We start from the raw sequence: 27,716 nt of genomic DNA on the forward strand, positions 1-27,716 counted from the left end.
AATAAATTATTATAAATAATATTATTGAAATGTAATATATGTGTATCTGTTTCTACCTGGCCCTTTATCCCCAAAGCATCATGAATATATATGTTATATCTGAAATATATATATGCATATATATACACACACTGTATATATGTCATATTTATATGTGTATGTATATACACATTATATATGCACAGTATATATATACATGGAATACACATGTATATAATGCATTATGTCTTATAATTTAGATATATTATGAATACATTATTACAGGTTAAGAAGCAGAAATAGTATTATAAATATTATTGAAAATTAATATTTGTAATTGATGTATGTAATATAGGTTAAGAAGCATAAATACTATTATAAATATTAATATTATCAAAAATTACTATATATATATAATTGATCATCTGTGTCCTACATCCCCAAAGCATCATGAATATATGTATTATCTCTGAATTACATATACGTGTATAAACATATGTACACATTGTATACATAAGTTGTACTTATACAATATAGAACACATTATGCTTTTTAATTTAGGTATGTTATGGAATATATTAACATAGGTGAGAAGTATAAGTAGAATTATAAATATAAATATTATTATAAATGGATAAATATGTAATTGACAGTGTGTGTGTGTATGTGTAGCTGGTCTATATAGCCAGACCAACATGAATAGATATGTGATATCTGAATTCTATATACGTGTATGGCTTAGTGACATGTGTGTACACACATGACACAGTCTACATACGCTAACAGAAGCGCACCTATGTGCGCAGTGTGCACACACAGCTGTGCACAGAGCAGTTATTTTGAGAACACATTTCACAGGTAGCCGCTCCTTCGCTGTCTCCGTCTGTCTAATGTAAAAGGCAGCGAGATTACTCTCAGTAGGTGCTTCCCCTCAGAGCTGATCAGTTTCACTTTGGGGGTTTCATTTTATTTTTATGTTGCCTAAAATTGGGCAGCCCCGACCCTCCCATGGAGTGGTAGCACTACCGCTCTTGCACAGACGAGTCCCCCAGATGATGTTCAGATAGGCATTTTTCATTTTCTTTTCTTTTCTTTTTTCATTCTGTTTCTTTCCTCGTAATGACTTTTCTGGCTCCTTGGCCAATGCTTATACAGAAAAGGCTCTTTTCCTCCCGCCAGGCAGGGTGGGGGCTGGGGGGTGGCGAGCCCACGTTGGTATTCACAGTACAGATATGACAAATGCATGGCCTGTGTTCTGGGTGTTTGGGGAAATGTAAAAACATGCCGAGTTGTTGCAAATGCTCACATGGTGATTTGTTGGTTTGATTCTTCAGGTCGTGATTTGGCAAGCACAACCCTCCCAGGATACCCTCCACACGTCCCCCCTGCTGGACAGGGCAGCTACTCTGCTCCAACTCTGACAGGGATGGTGCCTGGTGAGTTTTCAAAATGCAGCTTTTCTGAGGCAAGCAAAGTGCTTTCTGGTTGTTATATATGGAGGCCGGCAGCCGACAGAGAGATCCGTGTGGGGGAAAAAAATCTACCCTATTGTCCAAAGTAAACTCATGAGCATCTGTAGGGGAAAATCAATCAATCAATCAATCAATCAATCAATCAATCTATAAAATAAATACTAGCTTGTCCATCCAACACAGTGTGGCTTCCTCCACTTTGCATTTACAAATAACAAATTATTCAGTCAATAAGGAACTTTTTGCTAATTCTTCAGGGCAGCCAATAGGGATGACTAGAATGGCTAGAAATGCCCTCTTCTTCTTTGGTTGTCTAAATGGGCTTTAGAACTGATTAGGACTTGGTGAAGATTTGTTCAAGAGAGAGAGCCATTCCTAAGTGTTTTTAGGAGGCAGCTAGCTGGCTCAGTGGACAGAGCACTGGACCTGGAGTCAAGGACACCTGAGTTCAGACGCTTAGGAGCTCTGTGACCTTCGGTTTGCCTTAATCCACTGGAGAAAGAAATGGTGACCCATCCCAGTATCTTTACCAAGAAAACCCCATGGACGGTATTGGTATGCTATGGTCCAGAGGGACACAAAAAGTCAGACGTGACTGAACAATAACAAATTCTTGTTATTTTAACATTATTTTATTTTATTTTGACATGATCCATGAACAAATGTTTATTAAGCCAGACACTGAAAAAGAGGCAAAAAAAGCCCCTGCCCTCAAGGAATTTACAATGTAATGGGGAACAACATGCAAACAATTTATATACAAAGCTAGCTATATACAGGATAAATAGAAATTAATTAACAGAGGGAAGGCAATAGAATCAAAAGAATTTCTTCTTAATGAACTCTTCATACCTATTGCAATTGGCATTGTTCTTGGTAATAAATGCAGCTCTGTTAGCTTCCTTTCTTCCACATTTCAAGGTTTTTGAAAAGAGGGAAACGTTGATTCTTTTGATTGAGGCTGGTGGAGAGGGGGAAATAGAACAACTTTATTATGCTTAGGTATATAATCTGTGCATCTTTGAAAGCAGAGATGTTGGGCAATCATTTGACTTTCCTAAGCATCAGTTTTCATAACTATAAAATGAAAAGTCTGCATTAGATGATCTTTAAGGTTACTTCCAGCCCTAATCTATGACCCTATAATTGTCATTGCTCTACTTTCAGTTCAGTCGTGCCTAACTCTTTGTGATCCCATTTTGGGTTTTCTTGGCAAAGATACTGGAGTGGTTTGTCATTTCTTCTTTATCTCATTTTAAAGATGAGGAAACTGAAGCAAATAAGGTTAAGTGACTTGCATAGGGTCACACAGTCAGTGTCTAAGTCCAGATTTGGACTCAGGTCTCCCTTATTCTAGGTCTGGTGCCCTATCTATTGTGCAACCTAGATGCCCATTATGACATATACTCTGTTAATTCTCCTCTCTCTTCTACCCTCCCTTGAATTCGAGGAAAGAGAATATAGGAAGAAATGATGATCCACATATTTCTCTCTACGTAGTCATCTTTAAAACTATTCAACAAGAGAAATCATTGATTCTATACTTTTCTGCCTCACTAGCTGATAGGTGGTTGGTTTTAGAGAATATGTAGGATTCCATGAGGAATATATACACACATTTTCTCCCCTGATAGAATATAAGCTTCTTGAGGGCAGAGACTGTTTTATTTTTGTTTTTGTATCCCCAACACTTAGCACAGTGCTTGGCATATAGTAGATAATTAATAAATATTTATTGGGGCAGCCTGGTGGCTCTGTGGATAGAGAGCCAAATTTGGCCTAGAGATGGCAGACTCTGGGTTCAAATGTGACCTCACACATTTCCTAGCTGTGTGACCTTGGGCAAGTCACTTAACCCCAGTTGCCTCACCTTTACCACCCTTCTGCCTTGGAATCAATATTAGTCTTAGTTCTAAGATGGAAGGTAAGGACATTAAGGGTAATTAAAGAAATAAACACTTCTTAATCCATTTCTCCCAAAGTGTAACTGCATATCACATTTCCATGCCTATAGCATCTTTGCCAGGATGAGTTACCAAAATATTCAACACTAATAAGATCTTAACATTTGCATAACTCTATATACTTGGCAAAGGGTTTTCTCATCTATTCTTGTGTTCAATTTTAAAATGAATCTTGTGAAATTCAGGGAAATGTAATTGCTGACATTCCTAGACACCGCTTCTGGCAAATCTTCCCTTTTCTTTTTTTCCCTACATAAAGCACCATTACAGTGAACCAAGTTTACATGGGAAGGAAGGAAGGAAGAAAGGAAGGAAGGGGGGAGCGGGCAGAGAGGAGATTCACATCAGTAGCACTGGGCTCTGACACACATACAAGGTGATTCACATTGCCTTCCTGCCATGAACAGAAGCAGGGGCACGTGGAAAATTTGAAAGCCTGGCCAGTGCTCACAAGATTTTCTCAGCTCAGCTTTATAGACACAAAAGGTTGATCTAGTTCAGAGAAGCACCTGAACTTTTTACAGGATTATCCAAACGGAATCTGCACTCTGAACCATTTGAGTTTCTTGCAGCCTTAATTACAGGAAGGATTATAAAAATGACTCTAAGTTTGACAGAGCCCACACAGTTCTCAGAATATATGAAGCTTCTTTTAACATTAACTGGAGCTAGAGGAATTAAAGATTAGAACAAGTGCATATTTTTAATGATAAGCCTGCTGTGCCACAGCTGTGTCAGAAACAGAAATGCTCTGAACGAGGTTCTTGGTGTCTCTGCACCCCCATGGCAATGATCCCCTGGAGGAGCTTAAGCACAGGTCTGCAGGTTGGTAAGCAAACAGTTTGGCAAGGGATAACCCAGGACACTGCAGGCGTGGGCAGCTGTGTCTTAATGCCCCCTAATGGTGCCACCTATTTTTCATGCTTTGATTTCCACTTTTATTTCAAGAGGCTTGCTGCTAGAAGGTGTGTGTGTGTGTGTGTGTGTGTGTGTGTGTGTGTGTGTGTGTGTGTGTTTGTAGANGTGTGTGTGTGTGTGTGTGTGTGTGTGTGTGTGTGTGTGTGTGTGTGTGTGTGTGTGTTTGTAGAAGGGTGGTTAATGACTTGTGCCTTGAGAGCAAGGATGATTTCATCAGTGTGTTTGTGTCCCCAACTCTCTTCCTCCAAGGACCCAGAATGGTGCCTGGCACATAGTAGGCTGTTTAAATAAATGCTCATTGATTTCAGTAAGGTGCTCTGCTTAGGATCAGACATGGAGCTTCTGGATGGGCTGTCCATGCCCATAATCTCAGTTGGTCTTTTCCTTGGATCAAGAGCTAGAGCCAAATGGGATTTCAGAAGCGATATAGTTCAGCATTCTCAGTTTATAGGTGAGGAAACTGAGACCTAAGGAGATTAAGTGATTTGTTCATGACAGAGGGGATATTTAAACCCAGGTCCTTCCCCTCCAGAGTCAGCAGACTTTCCTCTGTTCCATACCACCTCTCTAACAAACCTCAAGGTCATTCATTCATTCATTCATCCATTTATCAACAAATATATTATGTGTCTATTATATTCTAGGTATGGTGTTAAGTGCCTGAAGAAGGACAGTAAAGAGGAATAAAAAAATCTCATTAGGTCAGATATTTAGACTGTCTAACCTTGTAAATGACAAGCTTGAAAGTTTCCTAATTTTTAGCATTTCAACATTCATTCAGCAGACAACTTATTAAGCAGCTAGAGATAGCTAAGTGGAAGAGTAAAGAGAGCACCAAACCTAGAATCAGGAAGACTTTTGTTCAAATCCAGCCTCAGACATTACCTGTGTGACCCTAAGCAAGTCACTTCACCCTGTTTGCCTCAGTTTTCTCATCTGTAAAATGAGCCAGAGAAGGAAATGACAAATCACTTTATTATCTTTGCCAAGAAAACCCCAAGTGGGGTCACAAAGAGTCTATCCCAACTTTGTGGCATTGAATTAGGCACTGAGGATAAAGTTGTTTTTTTTAACCCTTACCTTCTGTCTTAGAATCAATACTGTGGAAGAGTGGAAGGGTTAGGCAATGGCAATAAAGTGACTTGCCCAGGGTCACATAGCTAACAAGACCTTCAGATAAAAGAATAGCTACAATCCAAACCCTATTCTCAAAAAAGCTTATAATACTTCTGTTTAAATTGCCTACGATATACTTGCAATTTGAATATTGACTGAATATGCAGTCTATGTCTCTCTCTTTCTCTTTGTCTCTGGCTGTATTTCTGTCTCTGTCCCATGGATAAAGTCAAGAATGGTATACATATCCAATTTGCAATGGACACAAAGTTGGGTGACAGTATCAGGATTCAAAAAGATCTTGAAATGCTGGACCATTGGACTGAATCTTTTTTTTTTAACCCTTACCTTCCATCTTAGAAACACTATTATATATTCACACACATAAAGTTTATTCTTAAAAAAAAAAAAGAAAAACTACCTAATAGAATGAGTGGGACTAATAGTACTTTGTCACTTTTCCAGTTTTCTGTTTTTGTTGTTGTTTTTAAAAATACTTACCATCTGTCTTAAAATTAATACTAAGTATTGGTTCTATAGCAGAAGAAGTAGCAAGGGCTAGGCAATGGGAGTCTAGTGACTTGTCCAGAGTCACACAGCTGGGAAGTGTCTTAGGTCAGATTTGAACCCAAGCCCTCCCATCTCCAGGACTGGCTCTCTATCCACTGAGCCACTGCTGAGCTCCTGACTAAATCTTTTTTTAAATCCTTACCTTTTGTCTTAGAATCAATACTGTGTATTGGTTTCAAGGGAGAAGAGTGGTAAGGGCTAAGCAATGGGAGTTAAGTGAATTGTCTAGATTCACGTCTGACTCTCTACCCACTGAACCACCTAGCTGCCCTCTGTACTGAATCTCAATAAGAATAAATGTAAAATTTTACACCTGGGTTCAAAAAATCAACTTCAAAACTATAAAATGGAGTGGGGTAGGAGTGAGTGACCTGGCTAATACTAGGTAGCAACTTTTCTGAAAAAGATCTGGAGTTTTTAATTAACTACAAGGTTAATATGTGTCAAAGGTGTCTTGAGATGTGATAGCCAAAAAAAGGTTATGTAATCTTAGACTGCATTAAAAGGTTCACAATATTGAGAACATGGGTGGTACTAAGTCCCATCATTCTCTGCCCTGGTCCTACCATATCTGAACTATTTTGTTCATTTCTGGGTAGCATATTTTAATAAGGACATGTAAACTGGAGAGCCTTTAGAAAAGGTCCAAAGGGTTGATGAAGATCATACCTCATGAAGATGGATTGAAGGAACTGGCAATACACAACTGAGAAAAGAGAAGACCCAGGGAGGCATAATAGCAATCGTCAAGTATTTCAAGCATGGGCACATAGGAGAGGAATTTAGCTTTTTCTACTTGGCTTCTGAAAACCGAACTAGAGTGATAGGTGGCAACTATAGAGATTTATGTAAGGAAAAATTCCCTAAAAGTTAGAATGACTAGAAAGTAGGAAAATCTACCTCAAGAGAAAAGTAGGTCCCCCTTCTCTAGAGGTCTTCAGATAAAAGTGAGATGACCACTTGTTGTTGTTGTCCAAGTCTTTTTGACCCCATTTAGAGTTTTCTTGGCAAAGATACTGAAGTGATTTGTCATTTCCTTCTCCAGTTCATTTTACAGATGAGGAAACTGAGACAAATAGCGTTAAGTGACATCTAGAACCACATAGCTAGTAAATGTCTGAAGGCATATTTCAACTCAGGCAGATGAGCCTTCCTGACTCCAGACCTGGTCCTCTATCCATTGGACCACCGATGTGCTTTGACCACATGTCTAGGTATTTCTTATTGAGTCAGAGATTGAATTAGATGGCCTCTGCGATCCCTCTTGACTGTGAGATGTTGTGTGGCTTGTGTTCCTCTGGCACTTGACAGTTACAAATGCACTCTTTATAATCATTATCTCATTTAATCCTCAGATAAAACCCTGTGAGATAAATAGAATAATTGTGACTGGGGCTCAGAAAAATTCCTTAAAAGTTAGAGTAACCCAGAAGTAGAAAAGTCTGCCTCAGGAAAAAAGTAGGTCCCCCTTTTCTGGTGGTTTTCAGGTAAAAGTGAGGTGACCACTTGCTGTCACCCAAGAAGTCCTGGGTTCAACTTCCTAGCTGTGTGACCCTGGGCAAGTCATTTAATCCCCATTGCCTAACTCTTACTTCTCTTCTGCCTTGGAACCAATACACAGTATTTATTCTAAGTTGGAAGGTAAGAGTTGAAAAAAAAGACTAATTGTGACTTTCCCACTTCCAAAGATCCATTATTTTCATCCATGGAGATATTCCTTCTCTGGAAGAAGATCACTTTCTAAATCTTCATAGATTTAGATGTATGAGCCACTATGACCTCCTCCTCCACCAAATCATGTTCAACCTTCTGACGATTTTGGTCCTATAAACAAAAAAGATACTCACAGTTTGTTGCCAAGCTCATTCTTAAAATCCTTCTAGTTTAGTAGGATCTGAGAGTGCTTGAGACATGGATCTTGAGAATTCAGCGTTACTTCCATGCTTCATGGAGGCAGTGAGGTGACACAGTGCAGAACTTGGAGTCAGGAAGACCTAAGTTCAAACCTTATGTTGGACACTAGCTATGTGACCCTGGGATAGTCATTTAGTCTCTCTGTGCCTCAGTTTCTTCATCTATAAAAATGGGGATAATAAAAACACAGTATTTTTGTGAGGAAATGGATCACGTTGTAATACATACATATATATTTTATATACATATATACATACATATTTTATGTATTTATATATTATGTACACACATAAATATATAATATAAAGTATTATATATTTTAAATACATATATAAATGCAAGTTATTATTATTATTAATGAGGCATCAGAAAAAGACTATATTGGAGGAGTATAATATAATTGCAGAAGAGAAAAATGAAGAACAAAAGATTGAATGAAATCAAATAGCTAATAAGTATCTGAGGTAGCTCAGTAAATAGAGGTCTAGGTTCAGATTTGACCCAAGATGCTTACTAGTTCTGTGACCATGGGCAAGTCACTTAACTTCTGTTTCCCTGAGAGGCAGTTAAGTGACTCAGTGGATAGAAAGCAGTAAGCTTGGAGTCAGGAAGACATGCGTGTTCATCCAAATTCAGACACTTGCTATGGCTGTGTGACCCTGGGCAAGTTTCTCAACCTCTGTTTGTCTTAATCCATTAAAGAAGGAATTAGCAAACCCCTCCAGTATTTTCGAAGAAAACCCTATGGACAGTTGGTCCATGGAGCCCCCAAGAGTCAGACCCTACTGAGCAACAAAGCAGAACTGAGGTTCAAGTCAAGGTTTTTAGATGCCTTTCTTTTCCTCTCATAGGATACCATGTGTTTTAAGTGCTATGATTACATATCAGAAGAGGAATCCCAATATAATTCTAATATCAAAGACCAAAACAAGCATCTGATTTATAGGCTTTTAATGTAGGAATTGTTATATTTGGGGCAGGTGGGGAGGTGGTATCCCTGAATCAATGAAAAAAAGAGCTGTTACAGTACAAAAGTGAGTACAGAAATATATATCAGTGCCAAATAGAAATAGTTTGAGGATTATCTGTTGCTTTGGGGGACACAATCCTTTCTTGTGGGTAATAGGGACTTGGCTGTCACCTCCCTTTGGAATGTCTCTTTGCCAGATGCTTCAGAAATGTCTGGAGAGGTAGAAATGATAGACAGGTGCAGAGATTGATAAATGTATGCTGTTGTACTGCAGCATCTCTCTCAGATGGAACTCTGTCCAATCCTCACATGGGTGAATTATGTACATCGGCCCTCATTAAGAACAAGGGAAGTGATCTACAGACTGACATTTTTTGCTTCATAACTAGATGAGAATATGCACCTGTCTTGTCCATTAAAACCTTGCCAGATTGGCCTTCCCAGGGTTCACCTAAATTCTTAGATCTCTAGGTGCTTGATAAAGATTTGCTGATGAATGAAAATGGATGAATTTGAATTGCCCCCCATTTTCAGGAGGTGGGGTAGGTGAAGGAATCTACATAGACCTGAAGCATGATCTTTGAACTTCTCTTTTTGCCTCTGTTTCTTCAACTGTAAAATGGGAATAATGGGCATTTACTTCCCAATATTGTCATAAGGAATGAATAGGATTTTTCAAAAGTGTTTATCACAGTGTTTGAAACATAGTAAGTATTTAATAAACAATTGTTCCCTTCTTTCCTCTCTCAAGTATGAAGTTATGGCATTAACTATGGATTAAGACTAGGATTCCTGGGTTCTAAGTTCTTGCTGTCTTCTTCCTCACCTTTTCTCCCTCTCCCACACCCCCAAATCCCCCTTGAATGAACTAGCAGGCAAGATCAGTAAGGAGTTCTTTTTGGTTCTGGAAAAGTTACCAGAAGTACCCCACGGACAAGAAAATGGGCTGACACTGTTCTCCTTCCCCTGGTCTTCTTCCTAATCTTGGCTTTTGTGAATGTTATGGAGGTTCTGTGTCCTTTTTCTAAATCTCCCTATGGGCTGTCTTTTCCCTGGTGTTCAAAGTGAGTGAGTACAGGCTCTAGGGAGGGAAAGGAGAAAGAGCCTGCTGTTCAGATATTCATGTTCCTGCTTCCAGGGATCCCTGGAGGGAAAAATCTTTGTCTTAACCACCAAACTACAGGCGACCTTGGAGGGGCACCTATTTGCCGTCTTAGTGAATCTTTTGAGTAATCCCATGGAGCCGAAGAGAATGTGCCCTTTACCCCCATCCGGGGTACTAACCTCATATGACTATTATTTAAAAATTCAAGAGCATGCCACTGGTGTTGCAATACAAATGCATCCATGGAATCAGAGAACATAGATAGGAAGCTAATAATCCAAGCAGAGAACCCAATGGGATAGTTATCCTCACCTTAAATTATTTGTTGGAATTACAGGATTTTTCTCATCATGACAAATGTCAGCCCAATTTCTGAGTGGTATTGAAAGAACTTTTGGGTGGGATAAGCTCCCCGCTACACATCAAGTTTTCCAGGGCTTCCTTGATTGAAAAACAAGACAGAATAAGATACTTCCTTTACTTAAGAGGCATTGTGATATGGGTAAAAGAGCATTAAATATAGAATTAGTGAAGTTGGGTTTGAATTCTGACTATCACTTAAGTTTCTAGATAACCTTAGTCAAGGCATTCAATCTCTTTGAGCTGGTTAGACTAGATTATCCCCAAGGGCCCCTCTAGCTTGTGCCTCCTGTCTATGATCCTTAACTTTGTGGACAGGCAATTTTAGGTGTTTTTTCCTAAAGGAATTCCTTTGGTAATACTATTGTATATATAATCTTTGTTCTGCCACATGGGGTTAATTTTTAACTCATTAGAAATGCAGCTGAGCAAAATATGAAGGGGCCTCAAAACTGTTTTACATGGAACTGGAACAAGGCAAGATGACATTTGGATGACATGAGGCATGTTCTGCGACAGAAGCATGTGTATTGTGAATCTTTCCCCCCCTTACAATAATGGTTACATGACACACCTTTTCTCAGAAGAAAGAGATTGGTATATGGACATCCTCCACTGAGCACCCACTCTTGTAATTGCTGCCAATCGATAGGACTCGCTTATCTCCATGTCTTGGCACTGGCTGTGCTCCTTACCTGAATACTTTCCTTTCTCCCTTCTGCCTTCTAGACTCCCTGGCTTCCTTCAAGACTCGGCTCAGATCTTCCCTTCCCATAGTTAAACCCTTAATAGCGTGTAAAAACATTTAATAAACAAATGTTTGTTTATTTGACCTGAATTGATAAGTAGTAACTCTTAGGGGAAGTTAAAGGTGCTCAGCTTATGGAAAATGAAATAAACCAGTGACATATGGGAATAAAAGAAGTAAAGATGAATTACCAATAAAGTAATTCACACAAAAACCCAATTCCCATGTAAGTAAGAGGAGTCCTTTGAGATCAGTGTCCCAAAATAACAACATAAAACAAAGTGACTATTAGTGTGTACCAAGTAACTCTAAATTTAGAGTGTCTTAATGTCATCTGAGTGAGGTTAGGGATGCTAAGACAGCGCAAGAAGGGGACATGGCCATACAAGACAGAATACAGAACAAGACTAGACTCAGTGGAGACAAAGTAAAGCAAACCAGCTTTAATGAAGGAAGATATTCATAATATGCAGAGCAATCAGATAATGGAAATAGGGCAGGTTCCACCAGAGTACCTATTGGAAGGAGCTGCCCAAACCAGTTTGTCGTTGTTCGGTCATTTTCCAGTCATGCTTGACTCTTCATGACCCCATTTGAGATTTTCTTGGCAAAGATACCAGAGTGGTTTGCCATTTCCTTCTCCAACTCATTTTACAGATAAAGGTACAAGGTTAAGTGACTTGCCTAAGGTCACATAGCTAATAAGTGTCAGAGGTGGGATTTGATCTCATGAAAATGAGTCTCCCTGATTCTAAGCCCATACTCTATCCAGTATGCCATCTAGGTACTCTAACCAGTATCCATTGGGGGTTTTTTGTTTGGAGGTTCTTAAAAAGATCAAGCAGAACCAAGTATTGAAGACAGACACGGGAAGCCTGAACTTGGGGACTGGTGATGTTGGAGGCAAGAGGAATGCTTAGAAAATTGACTGCTGGTTGACTCCTCATTTGTAAAATGGGGAAATTAAGGCAAAAACCATTTAAGTGAACTGCCCAGGGTCACACTTCTCATGGTTGAGGTCATATTTGAACTCAGGCCTTCCTGACTCCAGAATCAATTCTCTTTCTACTGTGCCTGGGATGGGGAACTTGGACTTGGAGACTGGTGCTAATTCATTCTGGAAGTGGAGGACTGAATACCTGAGGAAGAGGCATGTTAGTTAATAGCGACTCTCCCTGAAAATCTTAGCCCTTACTCAGCGCCTTACTTTGTTTGCTCTAGTGACTCAGGGCACTGGAATTTTCCAGGGCTTCTTTGTTTTGGTAGGGAAGAGAGGCTACTGAGGGCTTTACAGGGAGCCAGTTAATTTCAGGCCAAGTCCAGCTTAGGAACATCTTGTATCTATTTTTGGAGGGGAGAAGGTCATTTATTCATTTATCCATTACATGAGAGGCTAGGGAGACTCTCATGAATGATTTGGCTTATATTATGCTGTTGAACACAGCACTATATCACCACAAATTTGGCCTCCAGTTAAGGATTTTTTCGACCAAGGCAACATAAGAAAGAGAAAAAAATATATAAAATGGCACTCCATTTTTCACAGTCCAATTAGACTTCTGTAGCAATGGCAGAGGAATGATAGGAAAGTGGGGAGAAGTTGCCAAAAATTATCCATTTCTTAGACCATCTCCAAACTTTAACTTAACCGTTGGCACCCTTAATTTAAGTTCCTTGTTCAAGGACCAACAAGTTGATATATTGCCGGGGAAACTGCACCACATCCATATTGATATTTATGCTATCAACCAGACAACATAAAGAAATTGTGGCTAAATGGAAGGCTGGCCGGTAACTGGTAAATAAAGGAGTTAGCTTCATGCACCCAAAGGTAACATTAAACATTGCTTCACTGGACACGCTTACAATGAGCATAAGCTGTCATTTTTTGTTGAGAAGGGACAGTTAGGTGACTCAATGGATCAAGAGTCAGACCTGAAGATGGGAGGTCCTGGGTTCAAGTTTGACCTCAGACATTCTTGCCACTTTTCTGCCTTGCAGCCAATACATAATGTTAATTCTAATGTGGAAGGTAAGGGTTTTTAAAAATCGATTTATTAAGCACCTGCTATGAGCCAGATATTATGCTAAGTTCTGGGATACAAAGAGAAAGGCAAAAGATAATCTATTCTACTGGAACTCACAATTTAATGATTGGGGACATTATAGAAAAAACTATATACTATATTCAGGATGAAATTGAAATAGTCAACAGAGAAAAGGTACACATTTGGTGATCCTTTTATGAACTATGAGCCTCTTTTTCTGACAAAATTTAAGGGAGCAACTTCATTGGATATGCCTTTGCAAGGCTTTAGATATTTGAATGAGGAAAGACATTCCATACTAGGAGTAGGAGCTTGGAAGTGTTTTGTGGATATGATGCAAGGAAAGGGGATCCCCATCCTGCATCTACCTAGAAGGAGGTACTCCATTTAGCAATTCAAGAGTTCATAGATTCAAGAGAGTTCAAGGAATAATTTAGGGAACAGAGGCACATTCCAGAAAGAAAGGGAAAGAGAAGGATAGTCACTTGAGGGAAGAAATGGCCTAAAGGAACAGAATCCTTGCCATCAGAGAAGAGGACCAGTTTTAGAATCAAAAGAGATCAAATTCAGGCAGTTGAGAGTCTAAGTGTGAGAAGGAACTCACTGAGAACCCATTCAGCAGAAATGTTGCACTGAAGAGCTGGACGGTACAGAGGCTTACAGTCAGTAAGAATTGAGTTCAAACAGTCCCAGACATTTACTAGCTGTGTGACCATGGGAAAGGCAGTTGACCCCATTTGCCTCAGTTTCTTCATCTATAAAATGAGCTGGGGAAGGAAATAGCAAACCATTCCAGTATCTTTGCCAAGAAAACTCCAAAAAGGGGTCATGAAGAGTCAGGCATGACTGAAAACGATTGAACAACAACAAAAAGAGGAACTTCATGAGGACTTAGAAGAGAGAAAGGACTTCTAGGTCTTGAAGCACATGGAGTTCTGAGTTACTTTGTCACACATGTATCCTCCAAATGTGGCTTGGCCCCATTGTGCTCCAAATTTCATCTCATTCTTCTCTTGGATGTTGCATTTGTGAGGAAGAATGCTCATGGTTTATTGTGGGGAATGAGGGTTTTATAGCTACTGTTTTTACTATGCCATCTAAGTAAACGATTGCTAGGAGCTAATTGTTCCTACTCACCAATTGTTAGTAATAATAAGTACATTGGTGGGAACTTGTGAGTTTCAGTAGTGGGAATAACCACCAAAAGTAGCTATTGCTCTTTGGGGATCTAATTTATGAAAGTGTGCAAACTGGGAGAGAAGCCCAAAGGAATGCTATGTGAAGGAAGGATAAAAGTATGAAGATATTGCTTGTGATTATGGAGCAGATCCAATTCAACCTTTTAAAAACAAGTTTTCAACTCCAAAAAAGAGAAATAGTCAAAAGTAAAAAACACCAACTCTTATGACACTTTCTTTAAAAACAATGACCAAATATGACACATTTATCACAAAAGAACCCATAGGTTTCTACCAGCAAGTACTTCCATTTCCTTACTATGGCTAAGATAAAAATACATTTGGAATATAAGGTCATTTGTCAGAAGACAATGAGCAATATACCCTCACAAAAGAGGGAGGTGAGCCTAAGGAAACATTGACAGGAAAAGCTAGATGATCCTGATAACATTTGTAGATAAAACAAGGAAGAAGGTAGGCATCAAGCATATATATAAAGTGGAAGAAATCTGCAGGTGACTATTATCATTAGGAATGATAGTTATAGCAGTATCATCCCAGTTTTACTTTGTTCTACTGCCTCCACTGTTCTACTACACAACAGTACATGTTGTGTACTGGCAATTGTGCTTGAGAAAGTTGGGAAGACTGGTTGAACCCAGGAATTATAACAGAGGAGATCCATGTAGGATTTTACAAGATTTTAAAGACTCTCATGAATAGATTTTTAAGATAGCTGGTAAAAAAGAAAAATTTTGCAAAGAATGGAAAAGATCCGACTTTTACAACAACAAAAAAGACATCCAAAACTCTGTCAGTACCTTCCAACTGATATGTCTGCTTTCCCATCTCATAAAATCTTTATGAGAATTGCTTATGCATCCAGGATGTCCTTGATAAAAAACAAACAAACAAAACAAAACAAAAAACAAGAGAAGAAAACAAGCAGATTTGAAGATTTCTTTTACAGCAGGCCACATATTTGTGGCCACAAAATAGGCAAATATAAGATCTAGCTATAACTATTATTTATTGATTTTTTTTAGATCTGAGATGTTGAGAAAAAAACTTTCCTCAAACAAGATATTTCTTGAACCTAAGTCAAAATTATACAACAATCTTTGGAAGATGTTTAATATTATCATTAGGAATGCAAGAGAGATATGTTTGTCTAAGGCAAGAGTTCTTAACTTTCTTTGGGCCATGGACTCTTCTGGCAGTCTGGTGAAGCATGCAGACCCCTCAGAATAATGATTTTAAACACATAAAATAAAATAAAATAAAAAGCATAAGATTTAAAGGAAACAAAGGTTAGTGAAAATAAGGAGATTTTTTTTGTCCTCACCCAAGTACATGGACTCTCTGACATTTAACCACACTACCCCTTCCCATCTTTGGGAGTTCGCAGGTTAAGAATTCCTGACCAAAGATGTTCATTAATGGCATGAAGATATTCTGTACAAATACTAACTGAAAGAAGGGTTATTTCAAAATGTTCTTATTAACACATGATGTTGTATAGACCTCTGGGAAACTGTAGAGTATTTTCAAGTTGCGTCCCCACTAATGGATAACAGATTAATCTAACCATCCAGATGAGGAAAACAAACTGGATGAAAAAGATGTGTTGTTCATGCAATCATCAATATATACATCATGAGAAGAGGCTGCAGATGGAGAAAGAACTAAGTCCAGAATTGATTACAAGGAGATCAGGAGGAGTTACATTTGGAAAATTAAATACCCAGAGGTTTCAATGGTTCTAATGAAAAGTTTTAATATATATTAAAGCCTCACATAAACTCTTTATTCAGATTCAGAACAGTTCATTTCAAATCAAGAAGCATTTATTAAGTATCTAGTATGTGTTAAGTAATATGATCTGAACTGTGGCCATGCCTCCCCTTCCCCTCCTACGGGAACTTGAACTCTGCCACTCTGATGCTGAGCTCAGAGGCCACTGTTTGCTACCTCCAAATCCCATCTTTGTAGTGGGATCGCATTTATTTTAGTTCTACTCAGTTATAAATTTATATATATAACTCTTGTATCTGTTTTATATATATATACATATATATATATAACTCTTGTATCTGTTATATATATATATATATGTATATACATATACATATATATACCTGTTGTATCCCCCAATAGAATGTAAGGTACTTTAGGGCAAGAAATGTTTTATTTTTGTTTCATTTATTATGTTTTATTTATTATATCCCCAATGCTTTGAATAGTCCTAGAATAGAATAGCACTTGATAAATGTTTGTTAATTAATTAATATCATCTCCAATTAACCAATAACTCAGGATATTGAGGTTTAAAGAGTGTTCTCCAGGTGATGTTATATGGCCACAGATAATGGAATATCATTAGCTCAGAAGAGTCATATTCAAAAGCAAACTCAGTCACGGTGGAAAGATGCATGGAGAATGTCAGTGTTTGGTCCCTTGATGCAGTGACAAAGTAAACCAGCAGAGCATTTGGAATGTCTGAAGATTAGGCTTAGATTTTGATATTTTAGAAAAAAAGGAATACATCCTAGGATGTTGTTATCTAGAACATAGAAATTTTGTACTAATGAGGCCCTAGAAATAGTCATGGTGTAAAGAAAAATGTAGATAATCAGGGATAGAGAAACTTAGAGCTGGGGTTTGGATACCTTCAAATCAAACGATACTTCAGTATATTTTTAGCCTCCTTGGCACCTCACGATAATTTCAAAAAATACCTTAAAGCTGTAATCAAATTATAACACAAAAAGACTCCTAATACTCTATTTTTTTCCTTTGGATGTTCACTTGTATTCACACCAGGGAGTATGTTTATGCCCTTTCTTTCTCCTTTTAATTACTTTGATGACATTAATACTATTATTATTTATCGAGAACATTTTATTTATAAGGAGATTTATAGGCATTCTTCATAGTTATTACTTTACAGCCGTCCTGGGAAGTAGGCTAACATGCCTTTCACAGTTGAGAAAATTGAAGCCCATTAAAGTAAAGAGACTTTTGTTTAACATAAGAAGGTCCTGGATTTAGAATCTAGAAACCTGGATTCTACCTGCCACTAACCAATACTGTGACCTCTTGAGAATTATTTCAAATTCTTTAAGCCTCGATTTTCTCATTGGTTAATTGGAGATGATATTAATCAATTAACAAACATTTATTAAGTGTTGGCTATTCTATTCCAGCTAGTAGTCAAAGCATTGGGGATAAAAAGACAAAAATAAAACATTTCCTGCCCTCAAGTAGCTTACATTCTTTTGGAGGATACAACAGGTATATCTATGAGTATAACAGAAACAACAGGTACATATCTGTTTATAACAGGATAAATCTAAAATAAATACAAAGTAGCTTAGGTAGAGAGGACACTAGCAGTTTCAGGGATGAGGAAAATCTTCCAATAAAAAGTGGTAGTTGAGTTAAGTTTTCAAGGAAGTAAAAGATTCCACGAGCCAGAGGTGAAGAGGACATATATTCCAGTCTTGTGAAGGAAGGGGAGAATAGCTAGTTTTCCATGTTGTGACAGTGGGGAACACCCAGGGAAAGTGGGGTAATGATGGTATGGAAGGCGTAAGGAGAAGAGGGAAGGTTTGGAACAATCTTTATGGGGAATAGGACCGAGAATCATTTAGGAAGGATTATAATCCTTTTATTGCTAGCCCTCAGGGTTGTTGTGAGGGAAGTGGCTGGTGAATTTTAACTTATTATATAAATGTGAGTTGTTATTATTCCTAGGTTTGTTAAGGCAGAAAATTGACTTTTGCTTGAATTATTTAGATCAGTGCTTTAGCTCTTCACATTGCTGCAGAAATATAGCCAATATATCAAAGATTAAGGTTGACTGATCCATGTATTTTGCAGTTATTTCCAAATTCCAGGGGATTATTTCTGGTTCCAAGGGCTGGAGCTAATAATCACATTACAGGAAAATCATGTTCTACCAAGGCCTTTTCTTTATATAGTCTTATGTTTTGGGAAATATAAGTCTTTCCCTCTCCCTCTTTAATCCATCTTCCTTACTACTATTAGAATGATTTTCCTAAAGCATGGGGTCTATCATATCACTTTCCTGCTTAGAAAATATCAATAACTCACTCTCTCTTGCTTCTAGATGAAAATAAAAAGCCTACAATTTAAGGTCCTTTACAATTTGACCTTTTTTCTAGTCTTATTTCATAATTTACTCATCCCAAACTTTGATTTGAGCCAAACTGGACTTCCAGCTGGTCTCTGAACTCGATGTAACCCTGAGTTCAAGCTTGGAACATTTGCAAAAGACTCATTGGGACAGAGAAAGATGATTTCATACTGCATACCTGTACTAGGGAAGAAGCTGGAAGAAACTTAAGAGCTTGAAAGGTGAGAATCATCTCTCAGCCTTCCTGCTTTGAGAGAGGACATTCATGGCTCTAGATTCCTTGGAGAAAGAGAAAAGATTTTGCAATGCAGAGATGAAGTAGAAATCCAATTCCTCAACAAGTCAGCTTTAAAAAGGTTTTCGTTTTCTCTTTCCCAGGAGTCTGTAACCACATGTATGTCCTCACTCAAAGCAGGAAGAAAGATGCCTCTCTCTTCCTGACCTCTCCTCAGTTCTGTCCTTCATTCTTTTCACTAAAGTCTTATGCAGATGCTTCAGGCTCAAACCCAAGATTTCATTAACATTCCACTTCCTTCCTCTGTAAATTCACATGGTCTATTACTGATAGACTGTATTGTAATACACTCTTTCATCTCCACATTTCTGAATCCTGTCTTCCTTCCAGTGCTTAGCCTAAGTGCTAACTTCTTCATGAAGCCTCCTTTGACTCCCCATACAATATTCCACTCCTCTTAAAATTACCTTGGCTTTATTTACCTGTGTACATGTTATTCTCTTTTGGTAAAATATAAACCCCTGAGGAGAGAAACTGTTTTATTTTTATCTTTGTATTCCCAGAACCCAGCAGAGTTCCTTTCATACTTTTTCATTAGATCAAGGTCTGTAATTTCAACCTTGTGGAGAGCTCTCAGTATGGAAACTCCTTCCACTAATGTGGATTTGAAACTTATGTTCGTGGACATTTGCCTGTGGCACCAAGAGAAAAAATGACTTGATCATGGTGACAAAGCTAAAATATGTCAAATGTAGGACTTGAGGCTAGGTATTCCCTACTCTAGGGTTGGCCTTCTATCTATTATACCAGGCTGCATAAGAATGAATAAATAAACATTTAGAGAGCAATTAGTATGTGCCAGGCCCTGTGCTAAGCTCTGGGGATACAAGTACAAGCAAGTGAGATAGTCCTTGCCCTTGATGAGCTTATATTTTAATGGGGGAGACAACATAGAAAGGGTAGCTAGAAAGAGGATGAATGGGACATGTATAACCAATGGTCAGGAAATGGTTAGGAGGGATGTGGTGGCTTAGTTTGGGGCAAGATATGGTAAAAGCTCATGACTTAGAGCCCGGGGTCTGAGGGGGCAGAGTCCAGGGTCCTGTGGGAGGCAAAGGAGAAGGATGACCAACAGTGCAGACTATGTTGCCTTACACATGGAAGACACTTAAAAATTTAAAAAAAAATTTTTTTATTGTCATCCAAAACACACTTCCATATTGGTCTTTGTTGTAAGAGCAAATCCATGCATAACCAAAACCCTAAAATAAAACCATAAATACATTGATGTGAAAGACAACTCCAACAGTTCTTTCTCTGGAGGTAAATAGCATTCCCTGTTGTGTCTTTCGGATTATCCCAGATCATTGCATGGCTGAGAGTATCCAAGTTTTCACAGTTGATCATCATCCAGTAATGCTATTACTATGTACAATGTTCTCCTAGTTCTGCTTATTTTGCTCTACATGAGTTCCAGCAAATCTTTCTAGCTCTTTCTGAAATCATCTTGTTTATCATGTCTTATAGCACAATAGTATTCTATCACCATCGTATGCCATAATTTGTTCAGCCATTCCCCAAATGATGGACATCCTTTGAATTTCCAATTCTTTACCGCTACAAAAAGAGCAGCTATAAATATTTTTTGTACAAGTAGGTCCCTTCCCTTTTTTTATTATCTCTTTGGGATACAGACCCAGTAGTGGTATTACACGATCAGAGGGTATGCACAGTTTTATAGCCCTTTGGGCATAGTTCCAAATTATGGCAGATACTTAATAATTGTTTCTTGATTTAAATTGAACTGATCTTTAATAGATCTAAATCTGCATTAAAAAAGCTGTGTTGACATGGGTCTCTATCGTATATTATAGCTTTTCATTTTCTTGGTCCTCTAGCTAGCAAATTGTTTTGAAGCCTTGACTTTTTGTGGAGCATGACTGGAAGAAATCACCAGATGTCATTAAGTCCTACATAACTACTGCCTCTTATTCTGAATGCTCATTTTCATCTTGGACCATAGCATTATATAGTTCCTTGCCACTATCTTCTAAATGCCCTGTTTGAGCCCTGAAACATTATCCTTGGGGAGAGTGAGCAATTTGAACTTAGATCTTGGGGTCCAAATAGAATGGTTCACCTCATGGGTCTTAATAGGTATCCATGTCCTTTCATTTCAGCTTAATCTTAAAAAAAAACTCATAGTGAAAAGAGTAGAGTGTGTTCTGTTAGCTCTGGATAACAAGGAGAACAATTAACTTCCTTTGCATTTCCCCTGACCTTTTAATTGGTTTCTAGACCCAAAAGAGTTTTGTAGTCTAGGAAAAGGACCTTTTGGAAATGGTCCTAGGGCACCAGGGAAAGGACATACTAGATTTTGGATTAGAAAACAACACCCACTGGGTTTGTAGTATTCCACTCAGCAACCTCGTTTTGCAGAAAGGGCTCAAAGAGTCATGTAATTGAATTGGAATATTGCTGTGCTGAAGAAATCACCCTCGCTCATTTAAATATTTGTTATGGTTCTTGTGTTTGAAAATGCTCAGACAATGGCCCTTGTTACCCTCTGTTTTATTTATTTATTTTTTCACTTTTCCCTTCTTCCCTTCTCTGGGGACTCAGCTCTTGGCCTCATCCCTCATGTTTTCCCTTTCACTTGACTGTCATTCTCATTGTCCTCCTGGGGCCCTGAACGGAGGGTGACAGGAAAGGGTAGACGGTCCGGGATAGTGATGCTGAAAATATAGTCATTAATGGGACTCTCGAAACCCAGATGTCCTTTCTGAACACCGGTAATTTGTTTTTAATGAAAAACCATGCAGTGACCCTGAACAAATGAATTTTCTTTATAAGAAGTCTATGTGCAATTATCCAAGTAAAGGACCTCGAAACAGTTAGATCCAAAACCTGGATAGAAAGAAAGAAGAAAGGTAGGAAGGCGGAGAGAGGGGGGAGGGAGGGAGAAAAACAGAGACAGAGACACAGAGAAGGAGAGACAGAGGAGGTAGAGAGAAATAGAGAGAGGCAGTAAGAAAGGGAGAGGGTGGGGGGTGGGGTAGGAGAGAAATTGCGTTTTTTTCTTTTGTCTAAAAAAAAGGCAATCTTGCATTAGAAACACTTACTATAAATACCACCAAAACAAATTGTACAACTGCAACCATCATTTTTGTTCACAATAGCAGGGGGTATGGAGCAAGAAAAGGACACAAGTTAATACAGGTCAAAAAGAAAGGATCAAGTTGGTTTGGTTTGCCTTCTGTAAATTCTACATAAACACATCTTCCTTTATAAGCTGAAGGAGGGAGACCAAGTGACCTTTCAGGTCCTTTCTCACTTTATAGCCTATGATTCTTTATAGAAGATGGCATCCTTGCTGTTGTAATGGAAGGAAAGGTATGGCGATGAAAAAATGGAAGAGATGATTCTCCTTCTTAACGAGAGATCAGTGCATATGATGCTTTAAATGAACACAAATGTCCTTTTTTGGGATGAAGCATAGTGTGATGTGTAAAGAGTTGGCCTCAGTGAGGAAAACTTGAGTTCATATCTCACCTCTGATACATTTATGGGAGCCTGATCCTGGATAAGTGGCTTAATCTCTGGCTCTTCTATGAAACTCTAAGACTATAAATTACTGACTTGTTTTGATAGGAGAAGTGAAAAAATATTTATTTAGTTCCTACTACCTGCCAGGCATGGTACTAAGTGTTTTACATATATTACCTGGCTTAATCCTCACAACGAGACTGGGAGGTAAGTGCTATTATTCCCCTTTTAAGGCTGAGGAAACTGAGGCAAGTTGAGGTTATGTAGAGGGAGTTTTCTCACCTAGGAATTCTCAGTATCAATGAAATCACAGGTTCAGTCTTTATTCCTATCTAAATTTCCTGTTAACTTCAAAAAGCTTATCCCAGGATAATGTCTTGTGTTTGCTTTGTTCCTGTCAAAGCCCATTCAGTGGCTGGGGTTGGATGTAGGCTTAGTCTTTTACAATCTTCCAGCAGGCTCAGAGTACATACATAAAACCAATTGAACATCAAAGGAAGTAGATAGTAATTAACAATGGGGAGAAGCAAAGGACATGTGTAAATGAGAAATGGGCAAGATAAGAGGAAGCTTGAAAAACTTTTTATGAGACTAACATGTAGGAAACGAGGACAATTTCCCCTTTGTACATCCCTGGAAACAAAAGATACAAGCACTGGATTTCTATTCAGGATCATTTTCATTTTTATATTGACTAACTTCAAAAGGGCAGCATTTTGCAAAATTAGTCTCCGTAATGCCCATTGTCAATTGCTTTGTAAAAATTATGCCCTGGAACTTTTCTATTTGGATTTGCACTGTTTAAAATACAGCAAACAACAGCACCAATTGGCCTCTCCAAATACATTCTGCCTCATTCTAAAGGGACCCACTGGTGGATGGAGGAAGCCTAATCACAGAAGACTTTCTTACTTTTTGTTACTTTTTATCCTGAAATATAGGGCAGGCTCTTATTCTTGCCACAGAGAGAGAGATTAGTATAAAACTCGTTGAACCTACCTCCTTTCTGGTGTGGACACCACTCGGAGAACTCCTTTTTCACAATGAAGAACAGAATTTTACATTTGGAAAGGACCACAAAAAAATTCATTTAATCCAATCTCTTCATCTAACAGAAAAGGACATCGATGCCTAAAGAAATTAAGTGATTTGCCCAAGGTTGCACAGTTAGTTAGTGGAAAAGACAGGCACACAACCCAGGTTTCCTGATCTTGACTTTTGATATTGCTTCCATTAAGCTTTGTAGAGGTTCAGTCTTTTCAGTCGTGTCTGATTCTTCCTGATCCCATTTGGGGTTTTCTTGACAAAAATGCTGGAGTGCTTTGCCATTTTCCTCTTCAGTTCATTTTACAGATGAGAAAACTGAGACAAATGGAGTTAAGTGATTTGCTCAGGATAGCACAATTAGTAATTGTCCGAGGCCAGATTTGTACTCAAGAAGATGAGTCTTTCTGACTTCAGACTTGGTACTGCATTTACCATTTTTCCTCCCAGTAGTTTTTTTTTCCTCTGTTACAACTATAAGCCAATACTGGATAGAACTTGGGTGAACTTGGAATCAAGAAAATCTGAGTTCAAATCCTACCTCAAATACTTAGTAGTTATATGATGAAGGACATGTCATTTAACCTCATTCAGTTTCAATTTCCTCAACTGTAAAATGGAAATAATAATCGCACCTATCTCACAGGGCTGTGGGGATCTAATGAGATAAATCATTTAAATTTACAAATCTTAAAGCACTATATAAAAGCCAGCCATTAATATTACTAGTAAACATTAACTGCAAACATTAATTTATCATCTGAATTCAAATGTCTGTTTCCACAGCCCATATTCTGCTGTTTTTCAGTTTCTATAGCTGTCTTTGTTAACCAGAAGTAGTGCTTATCCTACAGGCCCATTTTAAGCCCAGGTTCTTCCCCTTTACTTTCCTTAGAACCTGTGCTGAGTCCTAGTGATTTAAACAGTCATTGTGTTAAATCTGTGCCAGGTTTCAAGCTTGCTTTCCCTTGGCTACCCTAAAAATAGGAAGTTTACTTCCTTTGGGAGAGACATCTCTGAATTCACTTAAGACACCAAACCACAGAATCTCAGAATTGGAAGGGCCCTCAGAGGCCCCCTATTCAAAGAGGCACCTCCAAAATCCAGTTCAATTCACTTCAAAGCAATTCAGGAAGTGTTATTAATTGAAAGGAAGCATAGTATCCAGGGGAAAAGGACAAAGCTGGAAGTCAGGTTGCTCTAAATTCAAATCTTGCCGTAGACATTTACCAGCTATGTATCCCTGGAAAAGTCATTTAACCTCTCTGTGCCACTGTTTCTTCATCTAGAAAAAGAGGGAAGTGGATTCAATGGCATCCAAGGTCACTTCCAGCCCTAAATCTATAACCTCATGATCCTAATGGCCTAGTTTGTATCACATACTGTGCTAGGAGCTACTGCAGTGTTGGGGAGAACAATATAAATATAGATGAGTAAATATTAAATGTATATTATATACTTTATTATTGTTACATATTATGTACTACATATATCTTGAAATATGTTTTTTAAAGTAAATCTAAAAAATACACAAAGTAAGGTAAGCAAAATCATTAACAACCAAAAGAATCAAAAAAAGCCTAAGGAGATGATACTTTAAGGGGAGTAGAGTTCAGAGGCAATGAGGGAGAGGATTCCAGGCATGATAGCATCCTACCTGTAAGAGATGCAGGAGATAGACTTCTAGAGTTAGTCAGAACAGACCGAAGTTCAAATCCTGACCAAGACACTTGTGTGACCTGGGCAAGTCATCAAACTTTTCTTAGCCCTATCTTCCTCATCTATAAAATGGGGATAATAATGGCACCTACCTCACAGGGTTGTTGAGAGGATCATAAGAAAAAATGTCTATAAAATGCAATACTTTGAAAATCTTAAAGCATTGTGCTTATTATGATTATTCCCAGAAAATGGTCATCCCTTGCTGGAAGAGTTCTAGAGAAGAAGAGTCCACTACCTCCCAAGGTAGCTCATTCCATTTTTGTGTAAGTCCAATTGTTAGGAAATATTTTTCTTACAAGCCCAAGTCTGCTTCTCTGCAACTTTTACACATTTTTCTTAACCGCCCCCTCCAAATCTAGATGGAATTAAATAAGGATTATCTCCCCAACTCTGTTTTGTTGTTCAATCGTTTCAGTTGTGCCTGACTCTTAATGACTCCATTTGGGGTTTTCTTGGCAAAAATTCTGGAGTGGTTTGTCATCTCCTTCTCAAACTCATTTATAGATGAGAAAATTGAGACAGGCTTATGTGACTTGCCCAGGATCACACAGCTAGTAAATGTCTGAGGCCAGATTTGAACTCAAGAAGATGAATCTTCCTGTCTCTAGGCCTGGCACTCTATCTACTAGGTCACCAAGCTGCCCTAGATAAAGCATAGGTTTTGAAATAAAGTCACTTTCCTAGATTGTATGACTAGACAGGTTTTCTCATACAAAAATATCATAAAATGGGTTAAGAGAAATGATTGAATTCAACAGAAATGCAATAGAATGTAAAATTTTTTTTTAAAAAATGTCTAATCGATGCCATTTTTATCTTACCAACCCCAGTATCTAGCTACTCTTGTCGCAAAGAAAAAAACAACTAAGCAAAACCAATTGGCACAGTGGCCGTTTTATTTTTTATTTTATTTTTGGATGAATTTTAATTCCATTTATAGCATCATAGCACACACCTTAATTCCAAGGGCATTTGGATATTATTTGGTTTGGGTCTTTGTTTGTTTGCTTTTACAGTGACCATTTTAAAAGCATATGCCACCTGCTGTCTTCCACTTCTCTTCTACAAGAAGGAAGATGTTTCCACATTTCTTCTTTGAGAGTCAAGAATAATCATTACAATTACTTAGCACCTGGTTTCATATTAGTTGAAATTTGTCATTTTATACAGGAAGAAACTGAGGTCCAGAGTAGGGAAATAATTTGCCCAAGTCACAGAACCAAGTAAATGGTATGACTGAAACTCAGACCCAGGATCTTCTGTTTCTTTCTGCCATATCGGGCTGCCTCAGATTTGAGTGTATTCCAGATCATGCTTCCAGAAACACACTTTTTAATCATAAAAATAACCCAGAAAAAATTGGTACAAATTGTGATTTAACCAGCGTGCATATTTATACTCATAAATATGTTGAGGTGGTGCCATTTGGCAAATGAGCTCTTGTGAGCAACCCCTAAATTAATTAAAACACAAATAAGTCATTGGTGTGGATTCTCCGCTGATTTATATCCTATGTAAAACAGAGAGAGTGAGCGGGTGAGTGAGATGGGGCTGCTTTGAAACTCTAGCTCCTTGCCAGGGGCCTGGCACATAGTAGGTACTTAGTAAGGCTTGCTTGATTTGCTCATTGGATCCAGCCTTCCTGACCAAAGATCAAAACTTCCTGTATTCAAAATGTGGATTAAACCAAGATGGATATGTCCATTGATTAGGCGGCATATTTTGCTAATTTGATTGAGAAGTTTTGTTTTTTTTTATCTTATAATTTAGAAATGTTTATAATTTAGAAGTTGTTGGAGCTGGAAGGACCATCTCTCTGCAAAAGGGAAAACTGCTGGGTTCCCTCGTGCAATCTCTAAGCAGCTTAGCCCAGACAGTGGTGCACTCCTTAGCCATCCCTTACACAGTACAGTAGGGGAATTTCCAGTACCCTATAGCAGCAAGATTTTCCCCCCTCTTCCCTCCCTGCCTTAGCCCTTCCTCCTTCTTGTTTTAAAGTGAAACATTATGCACATCTAAATATAAGTAAGCAAGGCAAAGTGTGTATAAACAAAAGCCTCCATATTTAGAAATGGGGAGGAGCAGAAAAACATATTGTATTGCTCCACTCTTTGGAAATTTCTATGCATTTGTAATAACAAAATTACCATAATTTGCTCGTTAACGCAGCTAGATCAGTCAAGCATTGTTCCAAACACGGGAAGGCTGTTTCTCACTCTGGGTCTGCCAGTGAGTTAAGCACGGTGAAAATTAGCATGCAAATGGTCCTAATTCGGCAGGCGAGCTGTCAGATTCACATTCAGCTGCTTGTTTCATTTGAAATCCCTGACAGGAGAGGCTTATGCAATCCCACCCTCAAGTAGTTCCAGCCAGAAAGAGGCACCAAGGGGGCACTTGCTGAGTGACAGTTTGGCTAGTTTCAGTCAAATAAATCAGTCACGTCAACTGGTGACTGGGGGTGGGGGGAGCGGAGGGAGTGGGGGAGCCTTTTCCTCTGGGCCCCACCACCAAACTTTCTGTAGCCCATCAAAGGCTGGGAGTGAGGCCTTCAGGTTTCCTTCCCGCTGTTTCCTAAGTAATTTTTGAAAGTGAGGGACTGGGGAGAATATCGAGGAGGTAAATGAGAAAGAGAGAGGGGGGGTGAAGAGGGAGGAGAGAGAGAGAGAGA

The 27,716-nt window shown here is 38.5% G+C and overlaps 1 protein-coding gene across 1 annotated transcript in view; it reads left to right on the forward strand.

Annotated features, from left to right (window-relative positions):
* PAX5 (paired box 5) overlaps positions 1–27,716 on the forward strand; it is a 340,144-nt gene that overhangs the window by 280,183 nt on the left and 32,245 nt on the right. Inside the window, exon 7 of the mRNA XM_044679587.1 lies at positions 1,314–1,415. Within this exon, the coding sequence (XP_044535522.1) occupies positions 1,314–1,415 (102 nt within the window). The remainder of the gene's footprint in view (positions 1–1,313; positions 1,416–27,716) is intronic.

The sequence above is a fragment of the Gracilinanus agilis genome, chromosome 1 (assembly GCF_016433145.1).
Source record: "Gracilinanus agilis isolate LMUSP501 chromosome 1, AgileGrace, whole genome shotgun sequence".
NCBI classification, from domain to species: domain Eukaryota; kingdom Metazoa; phylum Chordata; class Mammalia; order Didelphimorphia; family Didelphidae; genus Gracilinanus; species Gracilinanus agilis.